Genomic DNA, 12,658 nt, shown 5'->3' with positions numbered 1-12,658 from the left:
GAACACTGTAGGGATTAGTCAATTCTTGTTATTAAAATTGTTACTATACTGTAGGCATTTTAAAGTAAGAACATTATCATGATTTCTTTCAACAGATTTCATGAGATCTAGAGCTGGTCACATTAGAAAACATCTCATCCAAACCCTTCATTTTACAGATGAGCAAACAAATCTTGGAATTTTAAATGCTCTACCTCAGGTCACAGAGGAACATCTGGTATAAGTCTCCTGACACCAAGTCTAGTGTGGTCTTCCCACAAAAAGTCCATTGCCCTAAGCTCTATCCTCCTCTTTCAAATTTATGTTAATCACTTTCTACTTAGATTATGTATGAATGGAGAAACACTAAAAAGTGCTTTATAAAACCTCAAGTTTTGTGATGATTCCTTAAATCACAAGGTAGATATGGGGAAAACAATTCTGTAAAGCTTCAATTATTATAAATACATGAAAGATTGTTCTATCTGGTGAGCTTTTTATAGCTGGGACAAAGTCACTGGAGGTATCATGGTAATGGTTGAATATGAGGATTTTTATTAGTTTAAAAATTCCAATTCATATTAGAATATCAATTTCATTTATCAAAATAATTTCTTGACTTAACATATCTATGATAATGAAAACATTGTAACATAAGCCTTGAATGATAAAGATCAAGAACATGACCAATTTCCTTTGATCATATTGTATTGCAGACCCTGTAAGGGAAATGGCATAGTATAAAAGAATCTAGAATTCAACTTAGGAGTTGGAAGACCTGAATTCTAGTTCTGGCTCTAAAACTTTACTAGCTAGGGTTTAGATCAAATCCCTAAACCTCTAAGGAACTTAAGTTTCTTTACCTATAAAAACTTGCTGGGCCTTCCAAGCTGAAAAGGGGTCAAGCATGAGTTGATCAAAAGAGTATCAACTGAGCTAAGGCTAAGCTCATTAACAGAAGGTTGGCCAATAGAAAGTGAAAATTTCTAACCACAGCAAAAGCTATCACAAAAGCTATCTAGTGAAGTATAAAAACTCTAAGAACTGTAAGTGAAATGAATCTTCATGTTTAACAAAAATCCTGGATCTTTCAAAGGTAAATACTACATTAAAAGCAGTTATGGGATTTTTGTTTAGACATTTTCTCTGGGATAAAAAGATATAAGTAAAAAAAAATGTAGCTATTTTTATAAAAAATGATTGTTTTCTCCCAAAGGCAAAACAGTCCAAAGTAGCATCTTAGATCATTTTAATGGACACTTTAGTGCATCTTATTATGGAGGTATGATAATCACCCCAATAGGACTAGTCCTGTAGTGTTAATAATAGAGAAAGAATAAGGAGAAAACTGGGAAAGGAACTTGGTAGTGGTGGTGGGGTTGTTTGAAAACCCATAGCCATGTGTGTAGTATACAGAATTGGGGTCATATAGTTTTTTTCTAGCTTTGGCTGAGTTCCAAAAGCTGTTAGGTTTTGGAATCTTGAGGGAAAGAGGCAGTTGACTGGATCTTCCTGTAACCGAAATTACCCACTTAGAAAGTCTCCACATTCCTCCTTTCAATTTCCCTTATCCCAAACACCTTTCCTCAAATTACCCACGTAACATGTGGCACCTAGGAACCATTGTATACCCTTATCCTAGATGAAACAAAAACAGGTTTATGCTATTCATTGGTAAGGAATGATTATTTTGAGTGCCTGCGGTGGAAGGTCCACCCCCAAAAGACTAGTTAGCATCATAAAAACCTACCACATCAGCATTTAGATGACAGCCTAACCCTCCTTGGTTCCCCTTAGCTGAGTACTCCTTTTGACTCCCAAATACATCTGCTGACCCTTGTTATGCTTCATGCATATCTACATTCCTTTTGTGGAAACTGGACAGGGAAGTATTGGATAAAATACTTTGTTAATGGAAGGGCATGAAGGTGCACTTAACTGACAGTCTGATAGTGCAAGCTCGGTTTGGAGGCCAAAGATAAATTATGAATCTTCTTGGACATTCTTCCAGAATCTTCAACCATTCACTTGGCCCCACTGTAACAAGCACATTCATTAAGTCTCTTGAATCCAATTCCAGGGGAGGGTTCTATAGAACAGTGGAGTATCTCCTCTAGCTGATTCTGTTTCCAGTCTACAGGAAGGGCTCCTAGATGAGGCAAGCATCAATGACTCTGGCACAGGAAATCCATGCAGAGGCAAGGCCAAAGCCCCTGACAGAGAGATCCCTAAGGTATCTGCTATGCAGGCAGTTGACATGGCAAATTCCCGGTGCTCATCTTTGGTCTCAACTACAATGTTGTGGAAGGTGTTGACATAGGCAGCCCCACCCAAGAATCCCTCATACAGAATGATCAGGAAAACAAGATAGATGCTGGGAAGGAACCCGAACCATACTGCCGACATCAGGAAGCCCAGATTCAGAAACATTGGTACTGCTGTGAGTGGGTCATCGATGTGTTTCTGAAGAAAAGGCTCCTTCTAGGATTTTACTCAACCATTTCAAACTTGTTTTGCTCTCATTGATAAGTCATCAAAGCTTTTCTAACAACAAATGTGATGGATAAAATCCTGCCACCATATTTTCATGGTTTGCAAGCTAGCAGTTGCCAATATAAAATACAGAACCTGGCAGAGGACCCGACCCAGGCAGGGTGCCAGAGTGACAGTTGGAGTGAAGGGTATAAAAAGAGGTCCCCCCCAGACCCCTGACTTCACTTCTGACTCTCATCTTCAGGGTTAGGGTGGAAGAGTGGGCCCTGGGTGGTTTGAAGGGTGGTTTGGGTAGATTCCTTAGTTAGGTAGGAACAGCTACCATAGCTAGCCAAATACCAACAGCTCATTGGAAAACCCATTAACCCTTTGTAATCAAGAGACAATTTCTATCATCAAGCTATCACCATCTAGGGGGCAGCTGGGTAGCTCAGTGGATTGAGAGTCAGGCCTAGAGACAGGAGGTCCTAGGTTCAAATCTGGCCTCAGACACTTCCTAGCTGTGTGACCCTGGGCAAGCCACTTGACCCCAATTGCCCATCCTTACCATTCTTCCACCAATGAGCCAATACACAGAAGTTAAGGGTTAAAAAAATAAAAAAAATAAAGATATCACCATCTGGCCCAAGGCTTGGTAGCCTTGGGTCAGCAACCAAGAATATCAGAGTTGAGATTGCCCTCAAGGCTTTCTTGACTTCTGCACCATAAGAAGACCTTTCAGCATTTTCCCTAAGAGTAGTTTAGTGGAATTAGTTATTCAAGGTCTTAGCTTACCTCACCCTCTTTCTAACTCCCATTACTGATCCAAATTTTACCAATAAGCCCTTTAAAACCTTCAGGCTTAAAGATCTTTAAAGTCAATTACTTTTACCTTACCAAAGACCAAGTAACATCAGCTGTCAGAACAATCTATTACCTTCAGCTGACAAACTTTATTAAATAGGTTCAGGAAGTGCCAGCCTCCTTCCTGTTGATCATACCAACTGACCAATAGAATAGTCTCCATTTCTCAGGGCAAAGGCATAGAACCTTGAACTTAAAGGGACCTTGGCTAGTGAGAGAGTTTCATCTCCCTCTCATTCAGCTAGGTGTAGGACCCTGTTACATACCAACTACTACTTCTGCCTGAAGGCCCCTTAGACTGGCCTGATACTATCTACTATTCTTCTTGCAGTGCAGCAAGCCCCCTTTCATAACACAAATAAAGCCTATATCTTTGCATTGGTATACAAAACTCTTCATAATTAATTCCTGCCTTTTTTTCTAGCTCTTTCTTATATTATCTGAGCCCAAAGTATCTAAAATTCTCAACTTATACTTGCAGAACAGAATATATTAAAAAATTGGGGTTCAGGTTTGCTTATACTAGAATTTTAATCAGCCATGACTTCAAAAGAGATTTTTGTTAAAGCTTTTCTATTTTTTTACAGAAACATTTTATACTTTAAATATTTTTAAAAGTATGACAACAAAGTAAGAAAGGGGTGAGGAAAGGTAATAGGAATTATTTTCCTTGTGTTTTGTACTAAAATAAGAATAAATCATTATTATATCATGCCTAGAAAAAGTATATGGATTACTAATATACTTAGCATGTGTCTCTAATAATCAGAAATTCCATTCATAAGAACTATATCCACACAAGTTGTAGTCAACTTGTAACTACTATCAAGCATCTGATGTGAGAATTACCTCCATCTAATGCAGAATAGTTTTTCATCTCTAAATTGTGAGGTAATGGGGGCAGCTGGGTGGCGCAGTGAATTGAGAGTCAGGCCCAAAGATGGGTTCTGCTGGTTTCAAATCTAGCCTCAGACACTTCCTAGCTATGTGACCCTAGGCAAGTCACTTAACCCCCATTGCCTAGCCCTTACCACTTGTCTGCCTTAGAACCAATACACAGTATTGATTCTAAGATGGAAGGTAAGGGTTTCTAAATAAACAAATAAATAAATGAATTACGAGGTAAGTCTTAAACAGCGGAATGTAGTTCAGAGACTTTAAGGGATTTGCCCCAGTCACCTTATTAGTAATTGTCAAAGGTAGAATTTGAATGCAGGTCTTGTTCTTTCCAAAGCCACCTCTTATCCAAATAGTATACAATAGCAAATTATTATCTTTAAATTCTTTTTTTTTTAAACCCTTGTTCTTCGGTGTATTGTCTTATAGGTGGAAGAGTGGTAAGGATGGGCAATGGGGGTCAAGTGACTTGCCCAGGGTCACACAGCTGGGAAGTGGCTGAGGCCGGGTTTGAACCTAGGACCTCCTGTCTCTAGGCCTGACTCTCTCTCCACTGAGCTACCCAGCTGCCCCCCAAATTATTATCTTTAAAAAATTATTTTAGGTATTTGATATTTTAAAATGATCCATTTAGCCTGGCATGTACAGCAATAGATAAATAAGAACTTCTAGAAGATAAAAATGCCTTCTTTTGCAATTAATTCTTTTAAGTGTTCACAAAAGATTTCAGTAGACCACAAGTCATTTAATAATTTATAAGCAATCTTTATCCTATTAGGAAAAAATAAACACAAATAAGGCAGTTTCCTCCTGAGTTAATCCTGTTTACATGGTAGTAATCAAATTAGACTTCCTTTAAGAATATAGTACTACATTAAGTGCCACAACGGAAAGTATAATGTTTCTTCTTTTAAGAAGAGAAATCCACAGCCATTCTTCATTTTTTTTATTCTCACTAACTTTTTTATGTGGTAAGTCAGGAAAATGTATGGTAAGATTATTTATTTTTATTAATTCACCTAATTCATGCTAATGGATAAGAAAAGTACTAAATGAAAGTGAACCATTTCTGTTTCTACGGTGATATATGTCTAAATTCCATAGTTCCATTACTTTCAAACCTCTTTCTAAATTTTTATTGAAACAAGTTGAGGGGGGGGTTCTGTTTGCTTTTGTTTAGATTTGAATTTAAGGGTTTTTTTCTTAATTAAAAAGTATTACTTATGCATTAAAATAATTAAGGAAATCCTCAATCCACCCCTAGCATCTCATATGTATTATTATTATTGTGCAGGTTTCATATTTTATTAAAGGGAGTTCTATATTATACCAGGATATACCACAGGATCTTTTACATTTACATACATATACATCAAAAATCTGTTTTTCTACCTTATGAATTTTAGGGGCCTGTAGCAATGAGAGTGGCAAAACTAGCCATCAATCAAGGTATGGAGGTAAGTCAATTACAATCTTTGTTGTTGTGGGAAAGGGCTTAGTGAGGATTTAAAATAGCATGTGTTTTAGACATATGTTATTTATAGCTTTTGAAATTATATTTGGTTGCAAAATTCAGGTCACATATAAAATAGTTTGGTTCCAAGATAAGAAAAATGCAGCACACATTCTTCTTTTTTATTAAATGCCATTAAACCAGAAAAGTGAATAACATGAGCTATCAGATCATATTAGGCAGTTTGATCTAATGCTTTCTAGGGAAATAGAATTCTGTAAAGGCTATAGGGGAGGGGTCATTTGAATGTTTGGGATATGTATGCTTCTTAACAGATATGGTGGAAAACAAGTTTAAAGTAATAAATAATAAACTTTATTTGGAACATGCTGAATTTGAGCCATTGTGAGAGATATGTTAGGGACAGTTGGAGATAAACATATAAAGATGTGAAATATAAAGAGAAGATAGCTAAAACAGGAAGTGAATAAGATTTACAATGGAGGAAGTATATATAGAGGGAAAAAGACAATGAGAACTAAGGACAAAGCCTTAGAAAACCTCTATCTGAAGGGAATGGTTAGAAGAACCTAGGAAGTAGTAAGGTACAGTGATCAGTGATAAGGAGAAGCAAGCCAAGATGATGGGAGTAAGAAGAAACAATGCAGCACAGCTTCCTCTACAACTATTACAACAAAGGTCTCAGATGTGTAACAAACCATGTAGTGATAAGAAAAAACAGCAGCGAATCAGCTTTCCAGTACAAGATAAAAAAACAAACCACAGGGCAGGAACTGTAAAACAGGGGTAGCCTGGGATCTCGTATTAGATGTCTTTCACAGGAGGGAACCTTCACTTTATCCCCCTGGCAAAGAACAGGGCTGCAGTGCTAAACCTCTAACCTGGGACAGAAGACCAAGCTAGACCCTGTAAATAGAAGAGAACCATAGATTGTCACACATCTCAGGAAATGAAATCTTGAATCCATACAATAGGATCAGAACAAGATTGTGGCCCTCTCTCTCCAAAGAGAATCTTAGAATCAGATTTGAGGAACAGAACAGAGACAAAGCACTGTGTTTGTCCCAGCAAACACCAGATAGAATAGAGTCAGATGCTAAAAGCCACAGTAGGTTTAAAAATCACATTAGGCTTACTGGAAGTGTCAATAGCAGGGCCTTATGCAAAATCCCAAATAAGACCAGAAGAATAAGTAAACAACAACAACAAAAAAAAGAGTTATTATTTCAGAAATATCCATAACAAGCACAGAAGAGGAAAATAATTCCAAATGCGTATGTGAATAAAACCTCAAAGGAAAACACAGCTGGGCTACAAAATAAATCAGAATTCCTAGAGGAAATGAAGCATAAGTTTTTATTTTTATTTTGAATATTTTCCCATAGTTAAATGTTTTATTTTCTTTCCCTCTCCCCCAAACTTCTCTATCCCCCTTTAGCCAATGCACAATTCCACTGGGTTTTACATGTGTCATTGATTAAGACCTAATTCCATATTATTTATTGATAGTTGGACTAGAGTTATTGTTTAGTGTCTTCATTCCCATTAATATCCCCATCAGCCCATGTGTTCAAGCAGTTGTTTTTCCTCTGTGTTTCTCCTCCCACAGTACTTCCTCTGAATGTGGCTAGTTTTCTTTCTCATAAGTCCCTCAACCTTGCTCTGGATCCTTGCATTGCTGCTAGTAGAGAAGTCTGTTATATTCGATTGTACCACAATTTATCAGTCTCTGTGTACAATGTTCTCCTAGTTCTGCTCCTTTCACTCTGCATCAATTCCTGGAGGTCATTCCAGTTCACATGGAATTCCTCCAGTTCTTTATTCTTTTGAGCACAATAGTATTCTATCACCAACAGATACCACAATTTGTTCAGCCATTCCCCAATCGAAGGACATTCTCTCATTTTCGAAGCATACGTTTAAAAAATAATTTTGAAAGATATCTTAAATAAAAGCATACAAGAGGAAAGAATTAGAAATGAGAGCAATGGAAGAAAGACTTAGATAGAAAAATTATTACTTAGCACAAGAAGTACAAAATTATACCAAGTAAGTCTCCTTAAAAATTGTAATTGATCAAGTACAAGTTAATGACTCCATGAGATGAAAAAAGTCAGAAATTTTAGAGCTTGGATATCATCTGAGCTAGAAAACATGAAAAAATTTTCTCAGACATATTAGAATCAGGACAAAATAAAAATAGAAACCACCAACCAATTACCTCCTGAAATAAATGCCAAAATGAAAACTCCCAAGGCAATGAAAGCCAAAATTCAGAGCTTCTATATGAATGGGGGAAAATTTGCAAGCAATGAAAAAGAATTCAGATGCCAAGGAATGAGTCAGAATCACACAAACACAATTTAGCAACAACTACTAATATAAAGGAACAAAAAACATGGAATACAATGTTCTAAAATGCAAAAGAAATAACCAAGAATATCATATGCAACAACACTGAATATAATAATCATATAGGGAGAAAATTGGATCTTCGGTGAAATAGTTGACTTCTAGGCATTACTGATGATAAGACCAGACCTGAGTAGGAATTTTCAAATGCAAACAAAGAATTCAAGAGAAATATAAAAAAGGTAAATTCAATTAAACAATTAGAAGGGACTTTACAAATTTGAATGGTTTACATTTTAGAAGGCAGTGGAGAATGTAATGATATGAGCAAGTCTCCATTTCGAAGCCTAACATCAGCAGGATATTTGGAAGTCATATAGAGGGTTCAGTACAATTTTGTGATTTTTTAAAAATAATTTTTATTTTTTAGAAAAGTTATCCATGGTTACATGTTTCATGTTCTTACTTTCCCCTTCACCCCCCCACCTCTTCTTCCCCCCCACCCCCCATAGCCGACACTCATTTCCACTGGTTTTAACTTGTGTCATTGATCAAGACCTATTTCCAAATTGTTGATCATTGCATTGGTGTGGTAGTTTCAAGTCTACAACCCCAATCATGTCTGCCTCAACCCATGTGTTCAAACAGTTGCTTTTCTTCTGTATTTCCTCTCCTATAGTTCTTCCTCTGAATGTGGGTAGCGTTCTTTTCCATAAATCCCTCAGAATTGTCCTGGATCATTGCATTGCTGCTAGTACAGAAGTTCATTATATTTGATTGTACCACAATGTATCAGTCTCTGTGTACAATGTTCTCCTGGCTCTGCTCCTTTCACTCTGCATCAATTCTTGGAGGTCTTTCCAGTTAAATTTTGTGATTTTTCTTAAAGATGAGGGAAAAGATACACTAGGGAGAAGGGGGAGAAATAGAGGAGAGGCATTTATTCTTGAATAATCAGAGAGTACAGGTAGAAGTCGTCACTTGAAACTCACTTTCCTGTGAATTACGCAGGTATCTTGAACTCAATATGTCCAAAACAGAACTCATCTTTCCCCAGAACCTTCTTCCCCTCCTCACTACCTTCCCTACTGCTGAAGACATCATCATCCTCCCAGTCCCTGAGGTTCACAATCTGAGTCATCCTACATTCCTCACTTTTCCTCTCTACTCTCCCTGATATCTAATAGTTTCCAGAGCCTTTTAATTTCACCTGTTTTGTTTGATTGTGCTTGTTAAGAAGGAATTATTTCCTTTTCCCCCTGAAGTTGGAAGGGGATTAGGGGGCCAGTGGAGCATGAGGGAAATTTGGTGGGAGAGAAAAAACAAACAATAATTGTTTTTAAAAACTAATTTTAAAAAGGAATAATAGGAAGGTAGACCCAAGATAATATTTTTACTTTAAAGTAGAGGGATGATGCCATGATGTCATATAGTACAGAAATTAAAGGAGGAGGAGACTGGAAACAAACAATTGTATTTCATAATTAAATAAATTAAAAGGTCATTGGTGAGAAGCAATTAATAGTTTCAGTAGAGTTGCCAGAATGAAAACCAGATTGGGGGGGGGGGGCAGCTGGGTAGCTCAGTGGAATGAGAGCTAGGCCTAGAGATGGGAGGTCCTAAGTTCAAATCTGACCTCAGACACTTCCCAGCTGTGTGACCCTGGGCAAGTCACTTGACCCTCATTGCCTACCCTTACCACTCTTCTGCCTTGGAGTCAATACACAGTATTGATTCCAAGATGGAAGGTAAGGGTTTAAAAAAAAGATTCAAGGGATTAAAGAGGGAGGTGAAAAAGAATAAATGTATTTTTCCCCCAAGTTTAGCAATGAATTAGGAGTGAAATGGGACATAAACAGGATGAGTTTAGAATGATAACAGAGACTGAGTATGAGTCAATTTTCCTTTTACTTAGCTTAGGGCTTTCACACTATAACTGTTTCAGATTTATTATATCTTATTGAAGATGCTCATAAGAATGGAATTTCAAGTGGAAGGCATTAGAGAAAGTTGGAAAGTCTGCATTTTAGTAGGACAAATAGAATAGAAATTCGTTTTCTTCTGTATCATGTAGGAAGGAGGAACAACTGATGTGAACATGATTAGAAACTTGAAGGGGAACTGAAAAAGTTCTCATTAATACCCTTAGTGAATTCACTAGCCATGATTTAGTGAAAAAAATATTCAGTTAAGCCTCAGATTTAATCAGGGCAGTGTGTGAGTTGAATTACAGAAAGAAATCCTTTACTTCTGGGCCCAGGAGAACATATAGCTATTATTCTTCCAGATTCAAAGAAGATCCATTGAATTGTTTTTAAAAGATTATTTTTGTAAATTTTTGAAATTGTTTTTAAAAGATTATTTTTGTAAATAGAATTCTTAGGAATTGTAAAAGAGTCAGCTTTTTATAATTCAAAGACATTTCTCATGTGTTTCATCAAAACTTCTGGATCTGGGAGTAGCTGGGTGCTTCAGTGGATTGAGAGACAGGTCTAAATATGGGAAGTCCTAGGTTCAAATCTGGCCTCAGACACTTCCTAGCTGTGTGACCCTGGGCAAGTCACTTAACCCCATTGCCTAGCCCTTACCAATCTTCTGCCTTGGAACCACTACATAATATTGATTCTAAGGAGGAAGGTAAGGGTTTTAAAAAAAAACAACTTATGGATCTAATTCTGGGAGAACAAAATAATTGGGTTATTGTGTATGTAACATATAAGTAATTTATTTCTAAAGTAACTCTTATCTTTTCCCCAGGTGGATTTAGTCACAGGTTTAGCAATAGAAGAAGCGTGTTATGCTCAGGTAATTTTTAAAAGTCAAAATACATTTAAAAAATAATGTTCAATAATAGTAGTATATAAATTCTAGAGGACTGACCTATTTTTTTCTTTTTATCTCTCATAGTTAACATAGTTATTTGTACAGTGTAAACATTTATTATGTGTTTATTGATTCGATATAAATAACAAGAGTTATAGAGATAGATTAAAATGCTTCAGAATTAGTTTTACCTATTAATTCCTTTGCCCTCAAGTTTAGCCCATTTCTCTTTGCCAGATTGTTTTAATTATGAAAATTTCTTAAACTTGGGGTGGTGTGTGTTTATAGCAATAATCTGGTAATTTGTTCTAATGTAGTCCTTGTTCTGCACTAGAAGTGTTAAACTCTAGGACAGTAGAGCTTGGAGATTGCAGTATTCCCGTTGCTGACAGAACTTGGATTAAAATGTAACTTGAGAAATGTTTAACAAATAAACAAAAATACAATAAAACATTAGTTCATTTGTAGTTTTCTAAATCAGTATATCACTGGCAGAGATCTGTTTCTCTTTTAAGTTTGACACTACTGTCTTAAACCAAAATCAGGTTCTAGAATGATGATCCTTGAGCAGAATTAATTTTTTTGATTTGTTATCTAGCTAATTAATGTCTTATATGTTAATAAATTTCTCTGGAATGTGTACTATAGTTCTGAGTCTTTCACAACCTTTTGAAGTAACTATTTTAAAATAATATATTACTTTGGAAATGAAAAGTAGATGTAATATATAAATCATGTGGATTTTCATCATTTTTCTCCACAAATTTTACATCCGAAAAGCAAAATATATTTTATGTTGTTCTGAAAATGTAGCTTCTACCTTCTTAGATAGTATTTGTTATTTCTTGAATAAAATAATTTAGAAATACCCATTATAACAATGGGGGAGAAAGGCCATTCAAACTACTTGAAGGGGGAAATAATAGAAAGAATTTTGAATATATTATGGTATTTGTTTTACTTTTCTTCTCATGAATTTTATAATCTGAAACTTATTCTAAAAGGCATAGAGTTTATGTATTTTAACATTTACACATTATTTTGTTTTTCTTAGATTATTCCAACTAAAGACAGACTTGAAGGACTTCGGGCTTTTAAAGAAAAAAGGCCTCCTCGGTACAAAGGAGAATAAAAGATTTAGAAGCTTTATCATTTAAATGGATCTCCCTGCTTCTTAAAGTACCATTCTGGTGCACTATACCTCGAGGCAAATGGACTTATAACTACTGAAATGAAAAGCAAGCTAATCATACAATGCATTAAGCATCTGAAATGTTTCCATCCATGTACTTTATTTAAGTATTGGCACTGTTACATTCATTCTAGTTTATGAAGATAGCTATATGTACTTATTCAAATCCAGGGTTTTTTTTAAATTTCATGTGTGTTAGCCATCTCATTCCTAATTTTTAAAATGTGAATAGTTTCTATAGACCAAGACTAAGAAATAATATTAAATATATATGTGTTGCATTGCTTTGAAGATTAAAAAAAAAGTTAATTCATAACACCAAAAATGTGAGGCATACCAAGTAAGATTTTAAAGGAAATTCAATATACATGTGTATAAACACATGAATTTAGTTAAGAAGAAAGAAATTAAAAGATAACCAGCAAGGGGCAGCTGGGTAGCTCAGTGGAGTGAAAGTCAGGCCTAGAGACAGGAGGTCCTAGGTTCAAACCCGGCCTCAGCCACTTCCCAGCTGTGTGACCCTGGGCAAGTCACTTGACCCCCCATTGCCCACCCTTACCAATCTTCCACCTATGAGACAATACACCGAAGTACAAGGGTAAAAA

The 12,658-nt window shown here is 36.0% G+C and overlaps 1 protein-coding gene across 1 annotated transcript in view; it reads left to right on the top strand.

Annotated features, from left to right (window-relative positions):
- Window positions 1-12,297, top strand: part of AUH (AU RNA binding methylglutaconyl-CoA hydratase) — a 204,839-nt gene extending 192,542 nt beyond the window's left edge. The window contains exons 8-10 of the mRNA XM_044662349.1: window positions 5,619-5,669; window positions 10,796-10,843; window positions 11,916-12,297. Coding sequence (XP_044518284.1) covers window positions 5,619-5,669; window positions 10,796-10,843; window positions 11,916-11,993 — 177 coding nt within the window. The 3' untranslated portion in view covers window positions 11,994-12,297. The remainder of the gene's footprint in view (window positions 1-5,618; window positions 5,670-10,795; window positions 10,844-11,915) is intronic.
- The last annotated feature ends 361 nt before the right edge of the window (window positions 12,298-12,658 follow it).

The sequence above is a fragment of the Gracilinanus agilis genome, chromosome 1, assembly GCF_016433145.1.
Source record: "Gracilinanus agilis isolate LMUSP501 chromosome 1, AgileGrace, whole genome shotgun sequence".
In the NCBI taxonomy this organism is placed as follows: Eukaryota; Metazoa; Chordata; class Mammalia; order Didelphimorphia; family Didelphidae; genus Gracilinanus; species Gracilinanus agilis.
This window is presented reverse-complemented; position numbering and strand designations above follow the sequence as displayed.